General features: G+C 47.3%; 2 protein-coding genes across 4 annotated transcripts in view; one reads left to right on the top strand and one right to left on the bottom strand.

Moving 5' to 3' along the window:
* The window catches only part of Dnajc7 (DnaJ heat shock protein family (Hsp40) member C7), a 40,487-nt gene extending 22,866 nt beyond the window's left edge, over window positions 1-17,621 (top strand). The window contains exons 5-14 of the mRNA XM_008835277.3: window positions 1,495-1,569; window positions 5,428-5,546; window positions 6,826-6,979; window positions 7,350-7,514; window positions 8,494-8,585; window positions 15,252-15,325; window positions 15,559-15,705; window positions 16,046-16,198; window positions 16,775-16,837; window positions 17,288-17,621. Of these exons, the coding sequence (XP_008833499.1) occupies window positions 1,495-1,569; window positions 5,428-5,546; window positions 6,826-6,979; window positions 7,350-7,514; window positions 8,494-8,585; window positions 15,252-15,325; window positions 15,559-15,705; window positions 16,046-16,198; window positions 16,775-16,837; window positions 17,288-17,325 (1,080 nt within the window). The 3' untranslated portion in view covers window positions 17,326-17,621. The remainder of the gene's footprint in view (window positions 1-1,494; window positions 1,570-5,427; window positions 5,547-6,825; window positions 6,980-7,349; window positions 7,515-8,493; window positions 8,586-15,251; window positions 15,326-15,558; window positions 15,706-16,045; window positions 16,199-16,774; window positions 16,838-17,287) is intronic.
* A 1,044-nt stretch (window positions 17,622-18,665) lies between these two features.
* On the bottom strand, window positions 18,666-25,977 carry Cnp (2',3'-cyclic nucleotide 3' phosphodiesterase). 3 transcript variants are annotated; one of them, XM_008835274.2, is made up of 4 exons: window positions 25,827-25,977; window positions 23,904-24,573; window positions 21,320-21,459; window positions 18,666-20,069 (listed from the first exon to the last, which is right to left on the bottom strand). In XM_008835274.2, the coding sequence occupies exons 1-4, from the start codon at window positions 25,827-25,829 to the stop codon at window positions 19,620-19,622; spliced, it is 1,263 nt and encodes a 420-aa protein (XP_008833496.1). In that variant the 5' UTR covers window positions 25,830-25,977; the 3' UTR covers window positions 18,666-19,619. The 3 variants fall into 3 exon arrangements, with proteins under 3 accessions (XP_008833496.1, XP_008833495.1, XP_008833497.1); XM_008835273.3 differs by lacking the exon at window positions 25,827-25,977 and adding an exon at window positions 25,670-25,796; XM_008835275.1 differs by lacking the exon at window positions 25,827-25,977 and adding an exon at window positions 24,756-25,052.
* Window positions 25,978-27,445: the final 1,468 nt, after the last annotated feature.

Here is a 27,445-nt window from a genome sequence, read left to right as displayed (position 1 = left end):
GTTTCAAAGCCAGCCGGGCCTCCCTAGGGAGTTCCAGGCCAGCTGGGGCTACAGGGAGACCCTATCTCAAAAAGACCAAAAAAAAAAAAAAAAGTGAATAGAAAGTTTCTGCATTGACTAAGAGAATAGGCAGATGCTTCAAGAACTAAGTGGAGTGAAGTTAAAACATTTGTATAAATTCAGGACTGGGATGTGGCTCAGTGATAGAGCCCTTGGCTAGCATGTTTGAAGTCCTGGTTTCAAACCCCAGTACTGTTAAAACAAATCAGAGTAAATTCAAATCCAATTAAATTGGTAGCAAGCAAGTTTCAGTTCTGTCTCCTTGCAGTTGGATGCCTGCCTGCATTTTAGTAACAGTCTTGTAGCTGCTCAGTCCCTGGCATACATTGTCTGTATTTTGTGTAAGTCAAGGCATGACTCTTCTGTTCCTGACTGGAAATCAAATTAAGGGTAAAGTTTAGATCTTGGCCCTTCCTATTTTCTTTCAAGAGACAGGGTCTCAGGGCTGGGGTTGTAATTCCATTGATAAGAATGCTTGCCTAGCATGCATGACTTTGGATTTAATCCCCATCACTACATAAAACTAAGTGTGGTGGTAAATTCCTGTAATCCCAGTGCTTGGAAATTGGAATCAGAAGCCTCAGAAATTCAAGATGATCTTCAGCTACATAGTAAGTTAAAGCTAGCCTAGGCTACATGCAACCCTGTCTTGGCAGGGGGTCGGGGAGGTGGGGCTATCTTACTCTGTATAGTCCAGGCTGGCCTCTCCTAAGTGCAGAGTGGGCCTTAGCTTTCTACTGGAGAGTCTTAGCTGCAAAATTACCAAGTTTTAGGGGGAAAGTCTTAATTCTTTCTTTTTTTAGGTGCTAGGGGTCAGTGTTTTCTTTCGATATATGTGTGTGTGTGTGTGTGTGTGTGTGTGTGTGTGTGTGTGTGTACGTGTGTACGTGTACGCGCGCGCATGTGCTTATATGAAGGAGAGTGCATGCACTTTCCATGGTGAGTATGTGGAGGTCAGGTGACAGCCTCATGGGCTGCTTCTTGCCTTTCACCATGGTGGAGACATGGCCTCTGCTCTGCTGCTGTATCCCACTGCTGACCGGCTGGTACTAGCTTCCAGGGATTCTGCTGTTGGCACCTTCTTCCTATCTGGCCAGACAAGCACTGGGCTTACAGATGCACACTTCTGCAGCTGACTTATGTGGGCTCTGGATCTGAGCAGCTAAGGTCTTCATGCTTGTGTGGCAAGTGCTTTATCCACTGAGTCATCTCCCTAGCTCTGACTTTTGTTTGAGACAGGGTCTCCCTGTAGCCTTTGCTGGCCTGGAACTCAAATCTGCCTGCCTCTGCCTACCAGTGCTGGGAGTAAGGTGACCACCACCACACCTGGCTTAGATGGTATTCTTGAAAGAACAAATTCATACAGGCCTTACTGACTTTTGTAGTTGATAAGCTTACAACATCACTAAAACTTTATTTGATTTTCCCATGTAGTTCAAGAATGCTAATGCAGTCATGGAATATGAGAAAATAGCAGAAACGGATTTTGAGAAGCGAGATTTCCGGAAGGTAAAGTACAGCTGTGATGGACAGCCTGCTTTCTTGCATGGCTCCCCTGTGTGTCTGATGGTGAAATGAGGGAGGAGTGCAAAATCTGGAATAGCTGAATTCCACTCATTGGGCTTTTGATTTTTCCTCTCTTAAAAATCCTTCTTGCTGCTGGGCGTGGTAGTGCACACCTGTAGTCCCAGTGCTTGGGAGGCAGAGGCAGGCTGATCTGAGTTCAAGGCCAGTATAGTCTACATAGTGGGTTCCAGGCTAGCTGGGGTTATAGAGAGACCCTGTTTCAAAAAGACAAAAAAAAAAAAAAAAAAAAATCTTTTTTTTTATAGTTTTTATTTTTTCTATTTTTTTTTTTTCATTTTAAAAAAAAAAAAAAAAAAAAAAAAAAAAAAAAAAAATCCTTTTTGCTAAGGTACTTAACTTTCTTAATTATATTTGACTATATGATAAAATAGTAAAAATCATTTATTCCCATTGATTATACAAGGTAGTATCCCAAGGGTGTGCTGACTGATAAAGGAAAAGCCAGTTGGAATTAAATACTGTGGTTGAATAATCCATTCTCATTTGAATTATGAGAAACTCTTGCTCATGTGAACTAGTAGGGAGAGGCCCTTTTATGTTTTACAAAGAGTGTGTGTAACTTGTTCCCGCCACTATCTTGCAGCAATTCTCTGGCCTCAGCCTCCTCAGTGCTGGGATTATAGCACCAACCACCACTATCTTTTTGATGCTAGATTGTTTGGGTCTCGCTGTATAGCCCAGGCTGGTCTCATTCTTGGCAGTCCTGCTGCCACTATACCCAGCTTGGCATTAGACTTTCATAAACATAGTGTGTAAGAGTTCTCAAAGATCTCCATATTACAAGGGTTGACAAATCTAAATCATGGAAAAAGTACAGAGGTTCCAGATATCTTTCTCAATGTTGGAATTCTGCCTGAGGTAGAATTCCCCTCTTCCTTAGATAATACATGGAAACAGCTTTCACTAAAAATTCAAAGAGGGTGGGGTAGAAGGCTCAAAAAAGGTTAAAAATGATTAATTAAGGGAGTTTTTTTTAGGATCACTTCAAAAAAGTGATTTCAAACCAAGGGAGGAAGTTATTACTGCATACATGGGAATCTGCCCAGGGTTTTCTATGACAGGTGCTCAATAAATATTAATAGGAACCAGAAAGACTCAATTTTTGGGGGGGGGAGTGTCTTTGAAACAAGGTCTCCCTATAGCCGTAGCTGGCCTGGATTCGCTAATGGAGACCAGGCTGGCCTCGAACTCACAGAGATCCGCCTGCCTCTGCCTCCCGAGTGCTAGGGTTAAAGGCGTGCTTCAATTATTTTATTTGATAAGAAATATATCTGATTAGTTAGCTGGGTGTGGTAGTGCACACCTTTAATCCCAACACATCCAGAGTTGAAATCCAGGACAGCCTGTTCAATACAGTGAATTTCAGGCCAGCTGGGGCTACAGGGAGACCCCTTCTGAAAAAACCCAAAACAATAAAAACAGAAAAATGTATCTGATTAGTTTATGTAGAGTCCCAGTATTAACTTGCTATCATCGCTTTTCTGTTGGTTGATTTTAATAACTGCAGTGTCTTTGTAGTGTGATTCATTAGTTTGTTTTGTTTTGTGTGTGTGTGGAGAGCAGCTCTAACTACTGTCACGTTTTTCTGAGGCTTACATAGGCGAAAGCTTTGTCTTGAAAGGCGGTCTTTTGGGTTTCTTTTCTCGTGCTTATTCTGGAGCTAGAATCCTGGGTTTGTGACAGAATCCTCTGTTTCTGACATCCCAGCCCCCCCACTGTAGCTCATGGTGATGTCACAAATGAAGAATTATGATCCTGGCAGGGGAAACAGATGAACTTGGAAGAAACAAAGATCTTCTTTGCCTGCAGCTGTCCCTACTGGGGCCGTAGGGAGGTGGGGGTGGGAAGTGAAGCACTGAGCCTCCCTGATGCTCCCCATGAGCAGCTCTGCATAGAACATTGTCCTTGTGAAGGCAGAAGGGTGTGGCTGCTGGAACTTTGTCTTTTTTACTCTCCTCATTCTTTTCCCTTTTGAGAAATCCACCCCACAGCTCTACCAGTAACCCCTCAGTTGTCATTTTGTCCTTAGAACTTCTGTGAAACCTGTGCCATTGAAGAAGAGAAATCTTGGCACTGCTACATTGGTGCTACAGAAAGTCTCAGTGAACTCAGGCTGTTTACCTGCTTGCTTGTGTTTTTTAATCTCAATTTTGAAAAGGTTTTATTTGGCCAGGTGTGGTGGCACACGCCTTTAATTCCAACAGAGGCAGAGGCAGGTAGATGTCTATGAGTTCAAGGCCAGCCTAGTCTACTTAGTGAGTTCCAAGCTAGCTGGGGCTACAGGGAGACCTTATCTCAAAAAGACAAAGAAAAGGTTCTATTCATGGTTCAAAGCAAGAAAGTATAAAAAAAATGTCAGGTGATAGGAGTCCCTTTAAACTTCAGAGTATGCCAATAGAATGTCAGCATTGATGAAAGTGCTTTCCTTTTATTATTGTGTTTTTTTTAAAAAAATTACTATTTCTTAATTTTATGTGTATGAGTGTTATGCCTGCATGTAGGTAAGTGCACCCATGTCGTGCAATGCTCATGGAGGACAGAAGAGGCTGTCGGATCCCCTGGAACTGGAGTTACAGACAGTTGTTAGCTGCCATGTGGGTGCTGGGATTCGAACCCGGGTCTTCTGCAAGAACAGTGTTCTTAACCGCTGAGCCATCTCTCCAGCCCCTATTATTGTGTTTTATTTATTTATTTTGAGACAGGGTCTCACTGTGTAGCCCTGACTAGCCTGGAGCTCACAGAGATTTACCTCCACTGCCTCCCATGTGCACCACCTGCCCAGCTTTTATCTTTCCTTTTGTGTTTTTAGAATTCATATTCAAATTTTTAGAGGTAATGAGTATCCCTTTCAGATTTCTCCTTTGGGTCAGTTATTCCTGGGGAATGATAGTGAGGATATCCTAGGAGTAGCAGCTAGTTAGAGTGAGGAAGCTCACAGAACAAACTTCTGAAAAAAGAAAAGGGAATGAGTTTATGGAGACCCTTGGTGAGACTGAAAGAGTGAGTTGATTGCAGCTTTGTGTAGAGGTGTGTGAGATACTGGGTTCATGGTTATGTAGTAACATGTTGGGAATAATAACATGATGTAGTCTGTTAGAACCATTTCAAGCGAACTCTTTTACTGCTGTATTTCTGTATTGAAAAGTGGGAGAGAGGCCAGTAGTACAGTGTGATGCTCTTACTGCAGGGAAGGAGACAGGCAATTTCTGTAACATAGGGAACATGATTCCGTACCAGGTTATCTTTGCTAGTCCTTGTCTTGTGTAACAGGTTAAGCCTGATACACAAAGTAGTAAACAGCAGTATTTGTGCAAAGAATGTGAGCTTTAACCATAGTCTCTGTGGATTCACCACAGGGGCTACTTAGCCTGGTGGGTAAGGTAAGGAGCTCTGGAGTCCTCGTGTACCTAAATGCTTTCCTTTCATTATTCTGGAATTCTGATCCTAACTTTGATCATGTGGAACCTGGCATGGTTCTCTGTTCTGTAGTCACTAAAATAAAGGTCGTGATGTCCTTTATTTTATACAATGGTTATGAGAATTAAATGGGTTGGTAAAGTGCTTAGTGCTTGCTTTCATTATCATGTGTCTCGGCTGTTCATATTTCAGTGTTTTAATTGAACTAATGGGTCTGCTTTTAAACTTTGATATTACTTTCCTGCTTAGCAGTGGACCCAGGTAACCTCTTTGGGCTTTGAGTCTATTGCTATGACCAAACTAAAGTGAAGACATTTCTGGAACCTAGGCAGAAGAGCCTATTTGCTTCCTTCTTCCCTGCAGGTTGTTTTCTGCATGGACCGTGCCCTAGAATTTGCCCCTGCCTGCCATCGCTTCAAAATCCTCAAAGCAGAATGTTTAGCAATGCTGGGTCGATATCCAGAAGCACAGTCTGTGGCCAGGTATGCAGTCAATCCAGTTCATCATTGAGGTGCAGATAGTACCCATGCTGCCTGGCTGCTCTCTACATGGGAGCTGTGGGTATGCCAGCTAGGGTTGTTCAGGCCTTCTGGGACTTAAAGCCAAAGGTTAGACCAGTTTAGGTCTGATACCTACAAGGAATACAGGATGTAGTAGTGTAGCAGGTCCTTGAGCAGTATGTGAAAGAGCATAGTACGTATGTGAATTTCTGGTTGTTGGTGGTGGTGATTTGGGTTTTTTTTAGTTGTGCTTGTGCACAGGTCAGAAGGACAACTTACTGAGTGTTGGTTCTCTCCTTCTACCCTGTGGGTGATGGGTTCCAGGAATTGAATTTAGGTGGTCAGACATGGTGGCAAGCATCCTTTATCCAATGAGCCATCACACTGACCTGTATTTTGTTTTAGTAGAGTCCTTTTCTTTCTCCTCCAGTAAAGAAGCTATCTTGCAAGTGCTCAGCTTTACCATTATATTGCAAAACAGCCACAAATAATAGCTTTGTAGGTGCCAAATTTTTATTTACAAAAACCAGTGGCAAGCCAATTATGGTGGTACATGTCTTTCATCCCGGCACTCAGGAGGCAGAGGAGGGCGGATCTCTGCAAGATAGAGGCCAGTCTGGTACATAAGTGAGTTTCCAGCCACCTGTGGCTATAGGGAAGCCCTGTTTCAAAAAAGGAAAAAACAAAAACAAAACAAACGCAGTGGCAGAGCTAGGGATGTAGCTCAGGCATAGTGCTTGCCTAACATGTCTGACTTCCTGGGTTCAAACTCCAGTACTATGGGGGTGGTAGGAAGCAGTGGCAGAGGGTCTAGAGTATTATATGGCTCAGTGGTAGAGCTTGTGCTTAGCCTGCACTGAGCCCTTAGTTCATTCCCTAGCACCAAAAAAAAAAAAAAAAGAGAGAGAGACAAACAAGACAGCAGAAAGGATTTAGCCCTGTGATTTGCCCACCTGGGTTCTAGTTCTGTGAGGATTATGAGACATAAGAAATGTATTGGGCTGGTGGGGTTGGGGCTCGGTGGTAAAGTGCTTGCCCTGGATTTAATCCCAATTCTGCTGGGGGAATCGTGGCGAAATTAATTAAAGGTAAATGTAGGTAGTTTATTTCGGCAATATTTGGGAAGAGTTCTTGGAACTCTGTTTATCTGTGGGTACTTAAGATACCAGACACAAAATCAGAGAGCAGCCTGGCCACCTGTGGTGGACATGATCAGCTCATTCTACATCATAGCTGAATGTTTCTTTCTGGCTTATTGCAGTGACATTTTACGAATGGATTCCACCAATGCTGATGCTCTGTACGTCCGAGGTCTTTGCCTTTATTATGAAGATTGTATTGAGAAGGCTGTTCAGTTTTTTGTGCAGGCTCTCAGGATGGCACCTGACCATGAGAAGGCTTATGTTGCTTGCAGAGTAAGTTGCATGGTGATCTGGATTGGAATACAACTTCCTTTTGTATCTTAGGTAGTGAGGACTGAGGCTAAGGTTGAATCTCCGTGGTAGAGTACTTGCTTAGCATGCAGGAGGCCCAGGGTTCAATCTCCAGCACCGAGGGGGTTGGTGAGAGAAGGAGGTTAGAGTGGAAGAATTGAGAAATCACAAGGGATGTGACCACTCACTCCCCTGTCACTGTCAGAAGCATCAGTGGGCAACCAGTCCAGATGATGGGGGATCTGAGTCATGCCAGACTACCAGGATTGAAGGAACTGAGGAACTGTCCTTGCTGTGCAGAGACCTGAGGCTTTCTGGATGTGAACTGACCACCCCTTGCTTTTCTCTGCAGAATGCCAAAGCCCTTAAAGCAAAGAAAGAGGATGGGAATAAAGCATTTAAGGATGGAAATTACAAACTAGCATATGAACTATACACAGAAGCCTTGGGGATAGATCCCAACAATATAAAAACAAATGCTAAACTCTACTGTAATCGGGGTACGGTTAATTCCAAGGTAAGCACTTAGTCCGGGTTGTGGGCCTTAATGGAGATAAATTTTTAAGTGCTATCAAAGAGAAAGTCAGAAATCTGCTCTATGATAAGAAGCCAGAGAAAAGCAGAAAAGCACCTCAACTTGTTAGGGACTGCTTCCCAGAACTAAGCTTCCCTTTCCTGTAAAATTTAGGAGTGTTTAAGGGACAGTTTGGAAGGGTTTTCCCACCTGTCCTTCCTCAGTTATCTCTGCTTTAGTGAGAGGAAAGCTAAGGCCTTTGGGATAATTTTAAGCAAGTGTTATTGCTTCTTTTAATAAAAAGCAAGAAATGTTTATTTTTCAGGAGAGATGTGGAGGAAATTATAGTGTGAAGCAGGCTTTTTTTAAATTCCGGCATAACTGTGGTCACTGTGCACAGTTGAAAATAGCCAGAGTCGTCCTGTGGTTCTACACACTATAAGAAACAAAGATTGAGTTTCTTGCTCCTGTAGAGTTCTAGTTAGAAATCATAGTCTTGGCCAGGCATGGTGGCACACTCCTCTAATCCCAGCACTCGGGAGGCAGAGGCAGGTGGGTCTCTGTGAGTTCAAGGCCAGCCTGGTCTACATAGTAAGTTCCAGGACAGCTGGGGCTACAGGGAGACCCTGTCTCAAAAAGACCAATAAAAATCATAGTCTTTTCTGTTCCCTCTGGTTGGTCTGTGGAAGAAGAATGGGGGCCAGGAACAGCCCCGTGTTTGTCATGTTTTTGGTTCGGCACTAACATGGAGTGGTTGAGGAGGTTTATCAATAACTGCAGTGGCTTGCATCACATAGTAAGAAACTAGTTTCAAATTTGGTGTCCTTAGCCCTCTGGATTTCCCAGTGACAAAGATCAAGAACCCAGTATGACTAAGATCCAGCATGACTGGTCCCCTTAGAATTGTGAAGCCATGCTCACAGCTTCTGGACTGCCTCAGTCCCTGAAGATGTGAAGTATGATTGCTCTCTCTCTCCTGAAGCTTAGGAAACTAGATGATGCAATAGAAGACTGCACACATGCAGTGAGGCTCGATGACACTTACATAAAAGCCTACTTGAGAAGAGCGCAGTGGTAAGTGCCGTGAAGGGTGGGGGAAGAGGGAGTTGCCGCTGATGGACTAGGGGAATTGCATTGTGGATGATGAAGCAGACCCAGGGATGTTGTGAGGTCATTTGGTCCTTCCCCCTGCCTCTAGGTGGGATTGTTCCAGCCCTAGACTATCTTTATAGACCTCCAGCGGAGGAGATTGCACAAGCTCCCTCAGTCTCCCATGCCTGTGTCTAACGCCCCTCACGGTCAGTAAGTTTCCTCTGATGCCTGACCCAAATTCCTTTTGTTAACATGTAAATCCATTTCTTTTGGAGATTTTATTTTGTATTGTTCACTTTTGCTCTAACTTGGCACAGTGCTTGGCACATCAGTGCTCACCCAATAAATGTTTGTTGAATGAATGTATGGTGCTTGGAAGAGGAAAGAACAAAGTGCTTTTTAGAGACAACTGAGGGTTGTACCTACCCTGTTTGTTCATGGATAGGGAAGGCAGTCTTGCTGTGAAAAGTGATTTAACTTGGCTAAGTCTTCAGAAGTATAAAAAACTTTACCATATATCCTGAATATGCTAGATGTGGTAACACACACCTTTCTTTAATGCCAACACTTGGGAAGCAGAGGCAGGAGGATCTCTGTAAATTTGAGACCAGCCTGGTCTACATAGTTCCAGGCTAACCAGGGCTACATAGTGTGAGACCCTGTTTCCAACCCCTCTTCACCCTCCCCACCAAAAAACCCCCACAGCAATAGGGAGGGAGGGAGCTGGACAGGTCGATCGTGGATAAATAGTCTGTGCTAAGTGAACTCCCTGTCTGGTGATTTACAGTCAGCATAATGCCTATCCGTGTCCTCAGATTTGCCCCAGATAGCAGGTACTCCCCAACTTTTTTGCTCACTGTACCCTTTATTGACCAGAAAATTTTCTCCAAACAGGAACAGTACCAAGCAAGGGCTTAAGATAATGTCTCAAAATTGTCTCTTTGGGCCAGATGTAGTGGCACATGCCTATAACTCCAGCACTTGGGAGGTTGAAGCAAAAAAGGTCACTGTTAGTGTAAGGCCAGCCTGGGCTACCAAGTGAGATTTTTGTCTCAAAAAAATAGAACACTGGGGCTGGAGAAATGACTCAGTGGTTAAGAGCACTGGCTGCTCTTGCAGAGGACCTAGATTTAGCTCTCATCACCCACATGTGGCTAACAACTGGCCTTTAGTTCCAGGGGATCTGATGCCCTCTTCTGATCTCTACAGGCATTGCAGACAAGTGGTGCACTTACACACATATAGACAAAAACATTCATGAGCATAAAATAAAATCAGCCGGGTGTGGTGGCGCACGCCTTTAATCCCAGCACTTGGGAGACAGAGGCAGGTGGATCTCTGTGAGTTTGAGGCCAGCCTGGTCTACATAGTGAGTTCCAGGACAGCTGGGGCTATAGGGAGACCCTGTCTCAAAAAGACCAAAAAAATAAATAAATCAAAGGTGGGTGTGCTGGTGTAAGCCTTTAATCCCAACACTTGGAAGGCAGAGGCAGGTAGATGTCTAGGTCAGCCTAGTCAACATAGCAGATTCCAGGCCAGCTAACGGTACAGGGAGAACCTGTCCAAAAAAGATTAAATAAATAAATACAATTGATGAAAAAAATAGAACATAGCTGGGAAGATTCCATCTCAGTGGAGGTGGCAGAGCACTTTCCACTCAAGCATTAGGACCTGAGCTCAGATCCCCAGAAGCCACATCAAGTCAGACCCTGTAGTTTATGTCTGTACGCCTACAGTGAAACAGGAGATGGACACGGGAGAACAGTCAGAAACTTATGGCTAGCAAGCCCGGCATGCACAAGCCCGGCATGCACAGTAACAAGCAATAGACCCTCTCCCAAACAAGGACCAACATGCTGGGTTGTTCTCTTTTTTATTTTAATATATATTTTATTTATTATTTTTATTTTATGTGTATGTGTGTATTGCCTGCATGCAGGTAAGTGCACCCGTGTCGTGCAATGCCCAAGGAGGACAGAAGAGGCTGTCAGATCCCCTGGAACTGGAGTTACGGACAGTTGTTAGCTGCCATGTGGGTGCTGGGATTTGAACCCGGGTCTTCTGCAAGAACAACCAGTGTTCTTAACTGCTGAGCCATCTCTCCAGCCCCTCTGGGTTGGGTTGTTCTCTTACCTCCATATGTGTACCGTGGTGTGTATGCATCCACACTGTCATGCATGAGCATGCCCCCCCCCCCACATACACAAAAGAGTATGGGATCTAGAATATTGCCCAGCACATGTGAGCCTCTGGGCTTAATCCCTCGGGGTGGGGGTGGTAATCTCTCTCATTTTATACTATTTCCCCAAGCAGAGAACTTCTGTTTTGTTTTTCTATTTTGGTTTGGTTTTGATTTTGGTGGTGGTTTTGGTTTTGTTTTTGAGACAAGGTCTCCTGTATCTTAGGCTGGCCTCAAATTTTCTGTGTATTTAGCCAAGGAAGTCATTGAATTTCTGATCCTTCTATTTTCTGCTGGGATTATAGGCCTATACCACCACACTTTGGATTATGTGGGGATGGAGCCAGGGTTTCATGCAAGCTAGGATAGCAGAGCTGTATCTGCCCTCTGAGGGGTCTTTTGTGTTTTGTTTTTTACCTATATCAACCTAAGACTAAGTAGTCTTTTGTTTTTTGTTTTTTTTTTTGGTCTTTTTGAGACAGGGTTTCCCTGTAGCCCCAGCTGTCCTGCAACTCACTATGTAGACCAGGCTGGCCTTGAACTCAGAGATCCACCTGTCTCTGCCTCCTGAGTGCTGGGATTAAAGGCGTGCACCACCACGCCTGGCAGTAGTACTATTTTTAAAGATCCTAAAGGATGTATATTATTCCAACACCTGTTTCCTTTTTAAAAAAAAATTTTTTTTTAATTATTTTTACTTTATGTGTGAGTGTATTGCCTGCATGCATGTAAGTGCACTCATATCATGCAATGCCTGAGGACATCAGAAGAAGGCGTCAGATCCCCTGGAACTGGAGTTAAAGGTGGCTGTTAGCCATCATGCAGATGCTGGGATACGAACCCTGGTCTTGCAGAGCAGCCAGTGTTCTTAACCGCTGAACCATCTCTCCAGCCCCTTATTCCTTATTATAAACTCTAAGATCCAAAGAACAGGTACTGTTACTAATGTTTGAGCTGGTAGCTCCCTTTCCTCCTTGGTATAGAATGTCTCAGTTTGTTTTCCCCAAATTATCATAATTGAAATATAAAAACTGCTGCTGCTGTGTGTAGTCCCAAGTCTGCCCAGCAGAAACACATGAATTGCATTATCAATTCTGGAGACCAACTCTTACTCATCCCATCATTGCACATCACTGTCAAGCAAAAGCAGAAGCTTGGGCTGGAGTTGGAGCTTAGTTCTAGAGAACCTGCCTAGCATGGATAGCCCCTGGGTTTGATCTCTTCTATGCCTCACCCCCCAAGAAAGAATGGAGGCTTTAGAAGATTAAAAAAAAGACATACCCTGCTAGGCATGGTGGCACACACCTTTAATCCCAGCACTTGGGAGGCAGGGGCAGGTGGATCTCTGTGAGTTCAAGGCCAGCCTGGTCTACATAGTAAGTTCTAGGTTAGCTGGGGCTACAGGGCTGCTGTCTCAAAAAGACCAAAAATAAAATAAATAAATAAATACATACATAATATATCCTTTGGGCCTTTAGCTCCATTGGTAAACTGGTGCTTGCCTAGCATGCACAAAGCCCCAGGTTCAGTCCCTAGTACCACATAAATTTGGCTTGGTGGCATATACCTATGTCTTAGCACTCTATAGAGGTGGAGGCAGTAGGATCTCTGTGAATTCAAGGTCAACCTGGTCTACATAGTGAGATCCAGGCCAGCCAGGGCTACATAGTGAGATCCTGTCTCAAAAAAAAGGTAGGGGGCGGGGTGTGTGTATGTGGAGGGGCTTAAAACCAGACCAGGCCAGAGAGATGGTAAAGGTGCCTGCTACCAACCCAACCTGAGTTCAATACCTGTGACTCACATGGTGGAAGGAGAGAACTGACTCTCAGGAGTAGTTGTTCTCTGACCCTCACACACAGACCATATATATATATATATATATATTCAGTACCATTCTCAGTGTGTAGAGGTTATATGAGATCCTGTCTTTTTTATTTTATTTATTTTTTTATTTTTGGTCCTTTTTGATATAGGACTTACCTGTAGCCCCAGGTGGCCTTTAATTCATTATGTATACCAGGCTACATAGTGATCTCAGAGATCCATTGGCCTCTGCCTCTGCCTCTTGAGTGCTGGAACTAAAGGCACCACCATGCCCGGCTCCAACTTGACTTTGATACAAAATGCTGTATAGATAGTATTCCCTGAAATTTTATCTAAAATAGCAAAAAAGTAGAATCACAAATGTGCCAACGTGATACAGTTAATGCTCTGTAGTGTCAGAACAGGAAATGGATGAAGAATACCTTATTCCTGTTTTTTTTGGGCAATAGTGTGGTGTGAGGTTATTTCTGTGTGTGTGTGTGTGTGTGTGTGTAGCTAATAAAAATCAGGAATTGCTTTATCAAACAACTCCTTATTTTGTGTTAGAGGCAGAACTGTCTTGAGTGGCTTTGCCTCTGGGATCCCACCTCAGTGGGGGCAGTGGACACTGGTGTAGTTGACTGATTATTTATAGCAACGATCCCTGCAGCAAGTGGACTGCTAAAAATATGCCAGAGATTAGCTTGGGCTGAAGCCTTACAAGAGGACTGACCACTGTCCAGTTGGCCTCAACTCAGCCCTGAAGTGGGCAGATGACAGATGTTTGCTACACTTCTCAACATGGAGTGGAGTTCTCTCTTTTTCTCCAAAGCTTTTTTTTTTCATTTTTTTTCTACATTTTAAAAGAAATGTTTTTAACATTTCATGTTTTTTAGTTTTAATATAAGCCAGGCATAGTGGCACGCGCTTTTAAAGTCCCCGGATTCAGGAGGCAGAGGCAGGCAGATCTCTGTGAGGTCTAGGCCAGCTGGTGCTACAGGGAGACCCTGTCTCAAAAAGACCAAAGAAAAACCAAAACACCCCAGTGGTGTGTGTGTGTTTGTGTGTGGTGGTGGTGGTTCATGTCTGTAATCCAGGACTTGGAAGACTAAGGGAGGAGCTCACTTGTCAGTTCAGGGGCAGCTTGGGGTACATAGTGAGTTCCATGCCAGCCTAGACACAGCAAGAAAAACCTTGTGCCAAAAATTGGCAACAATCGGGGCTGGAGAGATGGCTCAGTGGTTAAGAACACTGGTTGTTCTTGCAGAAGACCCGGGTTCGAATCCCAGCACCCACATGGCAGCTAACAACTGTCTCTAACTCCAATCCCAGGGGATCCGACAGCCTCTTCTGACTTCCGTGGGCATTGCACAACACGGGTGCACTTACCTACATGCAGGCAATACACGCATACACATAAAATTTAAAAAAAAAATAGGCAACAATCTGGGTATGGTGGTTCATGCTTTCAATCCTAGCACTTGGGAGGCAGAGGCAGGCGGATCTCTGTGAGTTTAAGGCCAGCCTGGTCTACATAGTGAGTTCCAGGCCAGCTGGGGCTGCAGGGAGACCCTGTCTCAAAAAGACAAAAAAAAAATTAGCAACAAAACCAAAGAAAGTATACACATCACTGTAATGGTGCGTGTTTAATACATCGTGTATAGGCCTAGAAAGTGTGTTAGGGTTGCCTGTCTCACATTTCTTTACTTGAGAGTATATTATCCTCCATTTTGTAAATTCTCTATCCACTTGTCGAATTTGTGCCCTGTGTCTGTCGGGCATTGGTTTTTTATGGTCGTTGATTAAGAATGAAGTTGTGCCTAGAAATTCAGAGATGTCCAAGATGTTGAACTTCCATTTTGCCAACCACATTGGTATAGGTCTCCCTATCCTGGCCTCCCAGGCTGGTAGGGATCCCTGATGTGTCTAACGATAGGTCTAGTGTGATGGGAGTGTCAGCTGAACCAATGTGTAGAGCAGCTAGCTGCACTGTGAGCTCTTCCCATTCCTAGCAGATAGTGTCTCTGTTAGATGAGGTCAGATTTGGTGCCACCAGGACATGGACTGCCCCTGTGAAATCAGCACTTTAAAGTCCTGGCATGCCACCTGTTCAGTTAAATTCCTCCCGTCTTGGCCCAAGGGTCCCTCTTTTTCTTCTATCTCACCTCCATCTCAGATCGATTTATCTTAATGGAAGCATTTGCAGCAGCTACCACCCTGAACTTGATCCTTCTAGTGGCTCAACTAATCCCACTTCTGCCCTGGATTAGAGCTAGCCCTGCATGTTTGTGGCTTAAGATTTCAAAGCTCTTTCACAGCTATTTTTCTCACTTGTATTGTAGCACTGGGTAATCAAGTAGGTGGTTCCTGGTGCCTTTCCTGAGGCAGTCCAGCTGCCTCTGGGGCAGTACTGTGTCACCACAAATTTCTCAGCCGTTGGTTACTGTTGACTCAGAGCAGAGGATTGCTGGTTGGGTGCGAGTGCCATGGGGCCTCTTTCCCTTGAAGAACTGAAATCCAATTCTTTTTTTAGACAAGGAACTGATGTGTTTCATAAAACATCTCACCAAAAGTGTTTCTTGCTTGAGCCTTACTTTCCCCTAGATTATCCCACAGGCCAGTGTATGTGTGTCTGAGCGCTATATTGCCCTGTACTTCCTTCTCAGTTACATGGACACAGAGCAGTATGAAGAGGCAGTGCGGGACTATGAAAAAGTGTATCAGACGGAGAAAACAAAAGGTAATGGGCCGTGAGGGCACGCCTAGGAACTAAGTTAGGGCTCAGGGGTCTTCCTGGAGCATATTTGATCACTGGCCAGGAAGAAGAGAACAGAGGTCTTGGGTAGGAGTCAGGCACCTGTGTTCTGCTTCCAACTCCTCTGTCATTTTCTACCTTCTGGGTAGCAGCTAGGTTGGGACCCGGCAAGGGAAACGAGTCAGATTTTTCTGTTGATGCCACCTCTCTTCTTCCAGAACACAAACAGCTCCTAAAAAATGCACAGCTAGAACTGAAGAAGAGTAAGAGGAAAGATTACTACAAGATTCTGGGAGTAGACAAGAATGCCTCTGAGGACGAAATCAAGAAAGCTTACCGGAAGCGGGCCTTGATGCACCATCCAGGTGAGCTCTAGGGAACGGGTGTGGTGGGAAGAGCCCACAGGCAGGCAGAGGGGGTGCAAGAGGCTCACTTTTTGGTGCACTCCTTTAACCCCAGGACTTGGGAGGCAGAGGCAGGTGGATCTCTATGAGATCAAGGCCAGCCTGGTCTACATGGTGAGTTCCAAGCCTGCTGGCGCTACAAAAAACCCTGTCTCAAAAAAAAAAGATTCACTCTTCAGTGGAAATAGGAGGTACTGAATGCTGTACCCCCTAGATTATGAGAGGTACTAAATTCCAAACAAGGACATAAAACTCTCTTCTTATGACCCTGGTTTTGTCTGAATTCTCCTCCTTCCTCTAGATCGGCACAGTGGAGCCAGTGCTGAGGTCCAGAAGGAGGAGGAGAAGAAATTCAAGGAAGTGGGAGAGGCCTTTACCATCCTCTCTGATCCCAAGAAGAAGACTCGCTATGACAGTGGACAGGATCTGGATGAGGAGGGCATGAACATGGGCGGTGAGTTGTTTTGGGCATCTGGGCTGAAGCTAGTGCCTATTAAATGTTACTTTATTTCTAAAGCACTTCAGAGGGGAAGCAGTATGTGATTAGCCAGTGACGTCTTGAGCAGATAGGCTGGCAAGAAACAGCTGACTGGAGTCAGCTGGTGCAGATCAGTTGGCAGGAACCATCAGAACTGCTGTGGCCTGGGGTGGGGAGGTGGCTGGGGGACAGACCACAGTGCCGAGTCAGGGTCTCCAGGTGTACTGGGTTGAAGTGGAACATTGAAGTGGCAGAGTTGAACCTTCTCATTAGTATCCCCAGCATTCTAGGGAGGCAGTGTGGTGCAAATGGCATTCCCAGGTAAGGAAGCAGTCCAACGGAGCAGGTTGAGGCAGAGAAAGCTCTCTGTGTGGACTGTACCTGGAGGGGAACATCTCCTAGGAGTGAATCAGCAGCAGGTTTTGCTGTCTAGGCTGAAGTGTTGGGAAAGGAAAGTGATACTGAGAATTCTTAGGAGTCATGTTCTTCGTAGCGTAAGTTCTTCAGATCCTTCTAACTTTTCCCTTTTTTGTTCTTTCCGTGCGTCGCCAGACTTTGATGCGAACAATATCTTCAAGGCATTCTTTGGCGGTCCTGGGGGCTTCAGCTTTGAAGGTGGGTATATCTGCTCTTGAGAGTTCCCAGGTGACAAGGCAACACTGACTCCTCCCTTGTCAGGCAGCTCCTAGGAATTGGGAGTCTGTGAGTGGAGGCAGCCTTGACGATCCTCGTTCAGCAGGGCATCTATCCACTTGCATTGCTGAGGAGGCTCTAGGCTCATCTTGCATTGGGCCATTCATGGTGCATCTTGGCAGGGTCAGAGAGGCATCTCTGTGCTGTCTAGTATCAAGGCTTCTCTGTAAGTTCAGAAGCCACACACAAAATGCTCTCCAGGCCAGGGGCAGGGTGCTTGCCTAGCTATGCTTGCTTTTGCACCCCAGAACCCTTAGAATGTCTCTGTGTGTCTTGGGGTTGAAGATGCCTTTGAAGACTTTTACATTATCAACCAATTTTTCCCTAGAAAATCCAAAGAGCCAACTAACAAGTCTTTCTTTTCCCTTTCAGCATCTGGTCCAGGGAATTTCTTTTTTCAATTCGGCTAATGAAGGTAACCACCCAGAACCCAGAAAATGCAGACTTGCTCAGTTTAACCTTGAATTTGGACACAGTTCACCTCCTCCATCATGTCTCTGTGTACTTAGAGCAGTTTCATTTTCTCACTTGGGTGCCCTATGTCTGTGTGAGTGGGGTGAAGGATAGGAAGCCAGTGCCGAAGACTGGGGAGGGGAGGGAGGCAGGGGGTGGACAGGGAGGCAGCTTATGCATTTTTGTTTTATTGTTTAACTTTATTAAAAAAGAAAGGAATAAAATGTTTGACCCTTTCTGGTCCTTGACTCTGGCAGCTGCTTTGTGTCCAGTGTTCACCCTATGTAGACACATGATGCTCACCTAGGTAGGATTCTTGTAGTCTCGTGTGTGTGTGTGTGTGTGTGTGTGTGTGTGTGTGTGTGTGTGTGTGAGTGAGTGTGTTTTTGAGATGATCTCAGGCTGGCCTGCCCAGGCTGGCCTGGAATTCAAGGCAATCCTCCTGCCGTAGCCTCCTGAGTGCTAGGATTATAGGTGTAGGCTACCACATGGGCTCCCTCCTGTAGTTCATTGCCACTCAAGGCATAGTGACAGGAACAAAATTCTGCTCCCGACCTGCAGACTTAGAGCAGAGCAGGCAGCTTTAGAGCTCAGGTCTGTTTGCTGGCTTTAGGCTCATAAAATTGGAAAAAACATTTTCTGCCAGGGCCCCTGCCTGGTCTCCTTTTTCTGCTTACAGGAGGTAAAGTGGAGAGGGAACCTGTGGTTGTGTCACACTGCCCAGTCAAGTTACTGTTCAAAAAGAGCAGCCCTCTTAGCTCTGGGCATACACATGAGCCTTTGGAGCTAGATTTCCAGTGCCGAGAGTACAGATGGCCAGGGAGACCGCTGAACCAGAGTGGCAGCATGGTTAGACCTGGGCGATTTCCACTTAGTTAGCTGCACCCTGTGTGCCTGGAAGGACTGTTATCAGGCCTTCCCTTGTATTTGAAGAACACTGACTTAAACATAGCCTTTCCCAGAGACCTAGAACTCTGGGCCTTTCTGAGAGGTCTCGGATTAGATTGGGCCAAGGACACCTGTGGGGTGATTGCCTTGGTTCGTGGAGGATAAAAGCTTTGTGCTCCACGTTCCTTGCTCCCAGCCAACCCCCACCTTCTGCATGCATTTGAGGCCAGCCTCTCCTTTCTGCCTCATGAAAGCCACACTGTTCAGCTGCCCAGTCTCATCACAGCTGTGTCCAGCCAGCAGAGGGGAGACAGGACCGATGGCCCCAAGCTGTGGGACAAAGCCAGTCAGCCCTGGCCCCAGGGATGACTGAGCAGGGTGTGGAAGGTCAAGAGAGACTGCACACAACTAGGATTAACATGATTTATTTCAGTATCAGTCTTACAAGTTGCTGAGGTTGGAGAAAACCAGGATAGGAACATAAACCCCAAAACATGAATAACAACCCAATTAGCAAGGTCCCGTTACTGAGCAGAGGGCAGTGGAAGGTACCCCAGGAACCATAGCACATGGAGCAGGTTCAGACTCCCTCAGAACAGCAGGTAGGGCTCGCTCTTGCCAGCTCATGGTCCTTTCCACTGGCTCTTGGTACCCACCACCTTCCTTCGGAGGAAGCCTAGAGGCACCGTGGGCTGGGCAGACAGCAAAACTGGAGCTTCTCAGGCCATGTCTCTGTCCATGCAGCAGACCCACGCTGCTGAGAAGGACGGCCAGCCAGTAGGCAGCCTGAGGTATAGCTGCTGGTTATTCTGTTTTGTTCCCTAGGGATCACACTATTAACCCAGTTTACAGTGGGAAGGGAGCACTGGGGACTTAGGACCAAAAGTTGGGAGGTAAACCCCTTTTACACCCTGGTAAGTAGCCCGAGGCTATGGTGATTACAAAATGGGACTGATGCCCAGGGAGGTTCCCCCTCTCAAAGCTACCTTTGGTTTTCTGTGGCAGTGGTCCCACCATCCCTATCGAGATGACTGCAGCTCTGAGGTGTCTCCCACTAGCCCAGCTCTGGGCAGACAGTGGCAGAGGCTAAAGCTGGGTGAACCAGTTCTTGAAGGTGGACAAGTGCAGCTCCAGGCCCAGGGACTCAGCAGCCTAATTGGCTCTGGTCCAAGTTCCTGAATGGCGTCTACCTCTTCCCACCTGTCTGTGTTGAAAGCTTGAGTGTTAAGAGGGGAAGAAGGCAGGCAGGAAAAAGTTACAGGTAGGTTAACTTTTAAAAAAAAAAACAAACTTAAAAATCAACTGGAGGACATGTTGCCCTTTCCACCCTCTCCCTTCTAAAGAGTAGAGGGAGTGGTAACCCTCAGATGATGGTGCAAGACTGCATCGCACCCCCCTTCCGGCTTCCATGTGTGGACACAGGTTTGCCTTTCCCGTAGTAGCCCGTGAAGATGGCCTTGACCTCCATCTTTTTGGCCAAGCTCAGCATCCAGCGCCCGTTACCCAAGGAGTACAGCTTGCCCCGGGAGAGCTCACCCACCTCTTCGCCTCGGCTGCTCCCCTTTTCCTGCTGCAAAATATCTAAGAGGTCAAGGCCTGTCTGCACAGGCTGCACATCAGCTGCACAGCCCAGGGTAATATGAGCACGGCTCCCCCGGGGTAGGCTCTCGGCAGAAGTCGGCTTGTCCACATCACTTGGCCACAACAGCAGCTCCTGGTCACTCAACAGCACCTGGGCCCCAGCCGTCTTGGGTGTCACAAAGAAGGTAGAGATGGACAACTTGAAGGCCTTGCTGTAAGATTTCTTCACCACCTGGGGGGAGAGAGGTGCCCAAGCTAGAGTGACAGCTGGGCGAGGGTAGGCCACTCCTAGAGGAGAAAGCAGCCAGCAGGAGAGTGTGGCAGTCCTTTTTAAAGGTAGATCAAACATACCTACAGTACAAGCCACTGGAGGTAACGTAAGGAAAAGGTGCCCAGGGAGGCGGGCAGCAGGGTGAAAGCCAGGCTTTCTGTGCACAGACCCAGTCCCTACTTCCTAGACTTAGCCCAGGGCACTGCTAGACTTGGTTACCTGTGAGTGAGGGGGAACACTAGAGCCTACCGTGGGATGAACTGAAGCTTAAAAGACTGGTGAACGAAGAGCCTGGATCTGAGTCCAGAGCTCTATGTGTGCTACCGCTGTTAATGGCTCACCCTGTACCTGGGGTCCTGCTCAATCCACTCACCGTTCTGTGGTTCTCATCTGATGTACCTCTGGCTACACCTGACTTCCTTCCGAAAGTTCATCTCCTTTGACCTGGCTGTAAAATCTGTTTGTTCACAAGCTTCTGTTCTGGCAATGTCTGGCATGTGGCATGTGCTTAGTAAGTATTGCTAAATGGATGGTAAGAAGTGGTGTTTCATGTTCAGTCATTCCACTGGCCTGGGTGTTGGGAACACAGGTGAACAAAACTACAAACACCGGGCCCTTGGAGAGCTGCCACTTCGATGGGAGTTGAAGGCTAAGCAGTAACCTTGGCAGAGATGCAAGAAAGAGATAGGGGGTCAGTTAGGAAAGGCCTTGCTTGAGAAGGCACAGAGAAGGAGGTTGGGAACTGGGCAGCATGCCTGGAGTTAAGGATCGCTGTATCTGGCTGGGACATAGATACTTTGTATGGCAGGAAAAGGGTCTGATACCCCAACCTGGTAAAGCCCCAATCTCCTATGCCACTCCTTCCCTCTGAGCAAGGCCAGGCCTCAGAGATGGACAAGACACTCAGTGAACCAGGCTCTCTGAAACACAGGACCTCAGCATTTGGGACTCTGGGATTTAACATGGGCCCAAGAGGCTACAGCAGGAGCCTGCTGCTGCCCAGCAGTCCCCATGAATCTGCAGGGAGGGAAAAGGCCCGTACAACAGACTAGAGGACCCCTGAGAAAGTAACCGAGGTTGGAGACCAAGCTGAAGTCGGGAGGTCCCACTTCTCCAGCTGCTGTCTGATACCAGCTCCCTGCAACAGCTCCAGAAGACACTAACCCACTCACCCTCCCCACCTCCACCCAGTGTCCCTGGGGAGAACTCACATCCTGCTGGGCATATTCTTCTGCCCCAGTGGCCTTCCCGTAGTCACAGAATTTGGTTGTGCAGTGCAGCACGCCCGGGGGTCTCTTCCCAAAGTAGTTGACCAGCTCAAGCTTCTCCTTGGGCTCATCCCCAGAGATAACTGCAGAAGAGAGTGCACAGTCAGGGAAGGGAGCCAAACCTACCACCTACCACGCAAACTACCCCCAGTAGTTTGTCCACTGCACTTAATTGCTAAGTTCAATTGTTGGTTGAACTCATGGCACCTTTAGTAGTTCCAGATGTAGCTCAGTTGGTAGAGTGCTTGCCTATCGTGGATGAAGCCCTGGGTTCAGTCCCCAGCACTGGCACCGCATAAACCAGATGTGGTGGTATACTCCTCTAATCCCAATACTGGGGAAGTAGAGACAGGAGGATCAAGGAGTTCAAGGTCAGCCTTAGCCACATAAAGTCTCAAAAGTGCTTCAGGGCGAGGGATGTGGCTCATTGGCAGAGTACTTGCTTAGTATATGTTCAGGTTCTAGGTTCAATACCCAGCCTTTGGGTGGGGGTAATTTCAACTCTAACCTCCCTGGAGGGAAAAGCAGTTTCAACTCTAACCTCCTTGGTTTTCCTGTGTGTAGATCTTTAGATCTCTACCCTGGGTTCTAAGGCTTGTGTAACACTGGGCTAGGGCTAGGCAACCCAGGCCAAAGGACTAAGGGAAAGGCTAGCATCACACCTGGAAAGGGAAAAGCAGGTTGAGAACAGGGTGGTACAGTGTAAAGAAAAGACAAGTAACACCTTGTCACTCGGGAGCCACGAACAAGTGATTGACCCTTATCAATCCACTGCAACAATTCTGGTTGCCATACCCCCAAATTCCTCAGGGCCTTGGAGATCAATAGCAGCCATCTCACCCAGGGGTGACCGATTACAAATGCTCTGCAGACATATTTGGAAGAGGAGAGTAGACCAAGGGCCTGAGGCAGGAACGGTCCTAGGTACAGTGGGATAAAGTGGCTGTTAAACTGGGGGATAGAATGTCAGAGTTGATAGATGTCAGAGTTGACCTTCCAGACTCCAAGCCTTGTGGCTGTCACTAGTGTTTTCCTATGTTAATCCCTGTGAAGATACCTCTCACCAGGTACAAGGCCTCTATTCTGAGCATGGCTTATTCTTGTAACACCACCTACTGTACCCTGGGCAGAAAAGCATTCTGAAGCAGCGGTCATGTCCACGACAATACCACCGGCTCTCACCAGAGGACCTGGCTTGAGGGGTTTTCCTTCACATTCTACAGAGAGCTGGCTCCCAGACTGTGTCCCTGCAAAGTCTGAGCCTTAGGAGCCCAGAAAAAGTTTTCTGAGAATTCACACAGGCACAAAGGACCTGTCTCTGAGCAACAGAGGCTAACAATGAGATGAGGTTGTTATTATAGTATTTTGGTCTTTTTGAGACAGGGTCTCCCTGAATTATTATTATTAATTATTATTATTTTATTATTTTGGTCTTTTTGAGATGGTCTCCCTGTAGTCCCAGCTGACCTGGAACTCACTATGTAGACCAAGCTGGCCTTGAACTCACAGAGATCTGCCTGCCTCTGCCTCCCAAGTGCTGAGACTAAAGGCATGTGCCACCATGCCCAGCTGAGGTTATTTTAAATGCAGATCATCTAAAATTGAGAGACTAGAAATGGTTTAAAGGAGACTAGGCATGGTAGTGTATACCCATCACTCCAGCACTTGGGAGGCAGAGGCAAGATAGTCACTCCAAGTCAAGAGGCCAGCCTGGTCTACATAGTGAATTCTAGGCCAGCCAGGACATTGCAAGACCCTGTCTCAAAAACCAAAAAAGTCTTCAAGGCATGGGAGTGGGTGACAATCTGAGAGACAATGCAAGTGAGTGGGGCCCACAAGGACCCTTCCCTATCCCGAAGTTGCCCCTTCACTGAAGCCGGTATCCCTTGCCAGGAAGAATTCAGCCAGAACCCGGCTAGGTCCAGATGGGAACTCCTATATACTTTCTGGACCTCTCATGTGGAGACTGAATAGTTTGGGACAAGGTGTGAGACTGTTTTCTAGAGCCCAGGATGCCAGGGGCGGTGCACCAGAGACGCCAAGGCCTGAGGACCATCTCCAAGGGAAATCACGACAGGCCTGGTTTTACTTCTTTTGTAACTTAGGGTTCTGTGTCATAGTTTGCTGCTAAAAATGTTGGACAGCAGTGGGGGAGAATCTCCCTCCGAAGTGCTATCATATAATTATATTTCTTATTAGGACAGTTGTTTGTTGGTCCCCTTCCAAACTACAGGTGGCAGTCTAGACCCAGGATGGGAGAGGGGTGGTGGGGAGAAGAGGGCTAGAAGGGTTAGGGTGCTGTCTGTCCTTAGTCCCACCTGCTCCCCGCACCTCTATTGAGCTGCCTCGCATCTGGCTGGTCCTGGATGCCTCTACCTGCATTCCCCACCTCTCACCCCATCCTTTGGGCTAAGTACATCCACTTGTCCTAAGTACATAGCACCCAGTGCCTGGCAAGGTGGGCTTATGACACAGGCAAACAGTACAAAAGTTTCGTTTCCCTGCCCCCTTCCCTCCAACCACCTACAGTGCCGAAGCTCCTTTTTGAAGGCCTTGTGATTCCCCAGCTCCTCCAGAAAAGCTTGGCCAGCTTTGCGAAGGGTCTCAGAACTCTTTTTGGTCAGGAACCAGCCGAAGTAGAGTGGCAGGAAGTCCTTCTCCAGCCCCGGCTTCAGCTTCTTCAGGTCGTCGGCCGACAGCTGCCACTGGTTCTTCTCCTTGAGCTGGGCACAGTCCAGTCGCCACGCTGTCTTGGGCTCCACCAGCACCACCTGGTACTGGTACTGGTCTGCCATTTCAAAGAGCTGCTCCAGCCGCTCCCGCTCGTGGTTGGTGTCGTCAAGCACAAGAACCCTGATGTCCCGACGGCAGTAGGCGGCCAGGTCCTCGTCCAGTTGCTTGTATTCCTCGGGGAAGTCTGCTCGAGTGCCAGGTGTGATCTTGTAAGCATCGGCAGACACCATCTTGGTACCGTTGTGGTACTTATCCACGATGAGCCGAGCCAGCGTGGACTTGCCGCTGCCTGGCAGGCCACGCAGGATGAAGAGCGTCTTGCACTCGTGCAGTGTGGCCACCGTGTCCTCATCCTGAAGGAAAGGGAACTGCAGCTCCGGCTTGTCTTTGGCCCCCGAGGATGACATTTTTCGGAAGAAGATCTTGGGTAGCAATGTGTGACTCTTTCGGGAGAAGCCTCTGTTCTGTGTAGGGAGGGAAGAGGAGATGTCAGCCCAAGCCTCTACAAGCAGCCCACCAGCACCAACCTTTGTCTTTGGCTTAGTTTAGTGGGCAGGGGTGTGGTGGGGGTGTGGTGTGGTGGGGTGGGGTGTGGTGGGGTGGGGTGGGGTTCGGGACTCTCCAGGCCTAACAACCTAACATGCACCTTGGGCGGTGGGTGCCTTCCCCAGGGGAGAGTGACCGCCCTTTGCTCCTAGTAGGTTCTTGGGTCAGTCCAGCTGTGACAGGTAGATAGAACCTCACTGAAGCTCCTTAATGTCCTACTCTCCTGGCCCCTCGGATAGTCCTCTACTGCCCCTCAGATAAAACACCGGTGGCAGTGCATGCAAGCAGGCCAGCCAAGTGCCAGTGGCTCCAGGCCTGGCCCTAACTTATATTCTTGGCACCTCTTAAGGATGTCCTCTTTGGAGGTCTGAGGCTCTATGTCTGGGCAAAGCCACAGCTGCCCTGGCTCTGTGAGTGTGCAGAGGAGGTGGGGGCGGAGGAGGGTCACCCAAAGACTGCCTCCCTTCCCCCAACAATGGCATCAACAGATAATACACTCTTGTCTGGGATTGGGGGTGGGGGGGACAATGGTCCCACAGAAAGCTGGTCGGGGGCAGGGCAGGAGAGCACTGGACAAAGGGCCTCATTCACTGCCACCTCCTCTGCTCTCTCGGCCTCCCCGACTCCAAACCGAGGTCTTTGTGCTGCCTGCAGGACTCAGGGGCACAGGGTACCTGTGTTCAGGGAGCTCTACCCCCTACTTTGCTGTGTGTCAGCTATACCTCTCTGGGCTACTTGTTTTCCTGTCTGCTAAAAGCAGTATGACCGTAACCACTGTAAACTCCTCTACCCTTCCTTCTGGCTCCATTTTGCACCCTGAGAATTTAGCTGGCCTATGGGTTCACGGGTGGCCTGGGATAGGTGCTCTTTGGCCCAGAACACATTGCCAGCAGGTGTTCCCAGGGCGCAGAGTCTGTTTGCTGTTCCTGAGTCCCTCCTTCCTAGTGCCAGGGTCTTTCCTTCTCCAGGGCACTCGGTTTTCCCCAGGCTCCCTCCAGCCTCGCTCCGTCCTACCTGAACTGCCTGGAGGAACCCCGAAAGCTTGACTTCAGTTCCGGAAGTACGGGTGCTCATTTGCAAGTCCCATCTCCCCAGCCTCCCCAGCACTGGCTTTCCGTTAGCCTGCCACCTCGGGCCTGTCCTCCAGCCCCGACCCCACGCGTGCGCTCACCATGATGAGTGGGCGCGCCGCCGCCGCCGCCGCCTTCGCGGGCACTAGGTCTCCGGGGCCGCCCGCTTGTGCGAAGGACACGGGCGTCTCGCGGTGGTGGGATCCCACGCGGAACAGCCTTTCATAGCCCGGGGGCGGGGCTCGGGGACAAGGCGGGGTCAGTCTGAGTCTGCACACACGGGCGGGGAATCGAAACTTTCGGGCCGAGAAGGAGCCACATCTGCGGGCAGAGGCACACCTGTGACCGCGGGAGCCCGCCTGCCCACCTCTTTCTTAAACGAGTTAATGATTAACTTTTTTTTTTGAAAAAAATTTTTTGATGTGTATGCGTGTATTGCCCGCATGTAGGTAAATGCAGTGTAATGTCGTGCAATGCCAGAGGAGAGCAGAAGCAGCTGTCAGATCCCCTGGGACTGGAGTTACAGACAGTTGTTAGCTGTCATGTGGGTGCTGGGATTCGAACCCGGGTCTTTTGCAAGAACAACCAGTGTTCTTAACCGCTGACCCAGCTCTCCAGCCCCATGGTTAACTCTTAAAATAGGACACAATTACCTTTCCTGGGAGCCCCAGGCAGACTAAGATAAAGTCCTACAAGTGGTCGAAATGTCTTTATTTTTATTTTATTTATTTTTTTGAGACAGGGTCTTATGTAGCCCAGGTAGCGTAGATGGCCTTGAACTTAACCTCCCTCTGGGAATACAGGCGTGCAGGACTGTTCCAGTTGTATGGGGTGTGGGGATCCAGTTGAGGGTTTCGTGCAAACTTAAAGCAAGCATTCTACCATATCCCCAGCCTCAAGTTTTGGTATTTTTATTCATTGTTCACTTTTGTTTTCTTTTTCACTTTTTAAAAAATTTTATTTATTTTTGGTATTTTTGAGATAGGATCTCCCTGTAGCCCCCCCAGCTGGCCTGGAATAGGAAGCTCGGATAAGCGCAATCACACAATATTTGTACTTTTTAAACTAGCTTATTTCACTTAACATAATGCCTTAAAGACTCATCCATGGATCACAGAACATGCCAGAACTCCCTTCATGATTAATGCTAAATAATATTCCATTGCATAGTCATGCTGTGTTTAGCTTATGAATTCATCCCTAAACAAATACTGAGTCTCTTCCATTTTGGGGGGTATGGACCATAGGTGCTGCTAATGACCACAGGTGTCCAAACATCTGCTAAAATTCTTGCTTTCAACTCTTTTGGGTGTGCACTCAGAAGTAGAATTGCAGGGTCACACGTAATTCCATGTTTAGTTTTTACAGGCGTCTCCACACTATTTTCCACTGTGGTACTATTTTCATTCCCACCTGCAAAGCACCAGTGTTCTGCTAGATGCACATCCTCAGTTCTTTTTTAGTATTTTGTTATTTTTATTTTATGTATATGAGTGTATTGCTCGCATGTATGTGAGTGCACCCGTGTCGTGCAATGCTACAGAGGTGAGAAGAGGGCTTTGGATTCCCCTGGAACTGGAGTTAAGGATGGTTGGTAGCTGCCATGTGGGTGCTGCGAATCAAACCCAGGTCCTCTGCAAGAACAGTGCTCTTAAACCGCTGAGCCATCTCTCCAGCCTCCCCCCACCCTTTAAACATTTGATTAAAAGATTTTTTTGGA

The sequence above is a fragment of the Nannospalax galili genome, unplaced genomic scaffold (assembly GCF_000622305.1).
Source record: "Nannospalax galili isolate Female #2095 unplaced genomic scaffold, S.galili_v1.0 scaffold137, whole genome shotgun sequence".
Lineage (NCBI taxonomy): Eukaryota > Metazoa > Chordata > Mammalia > Rodentia > Spalacidae > Nannospalax > Nannospalax galili.
This window is presented reverse-complemented; position numbering and strand designations above follow the sequence as displayed.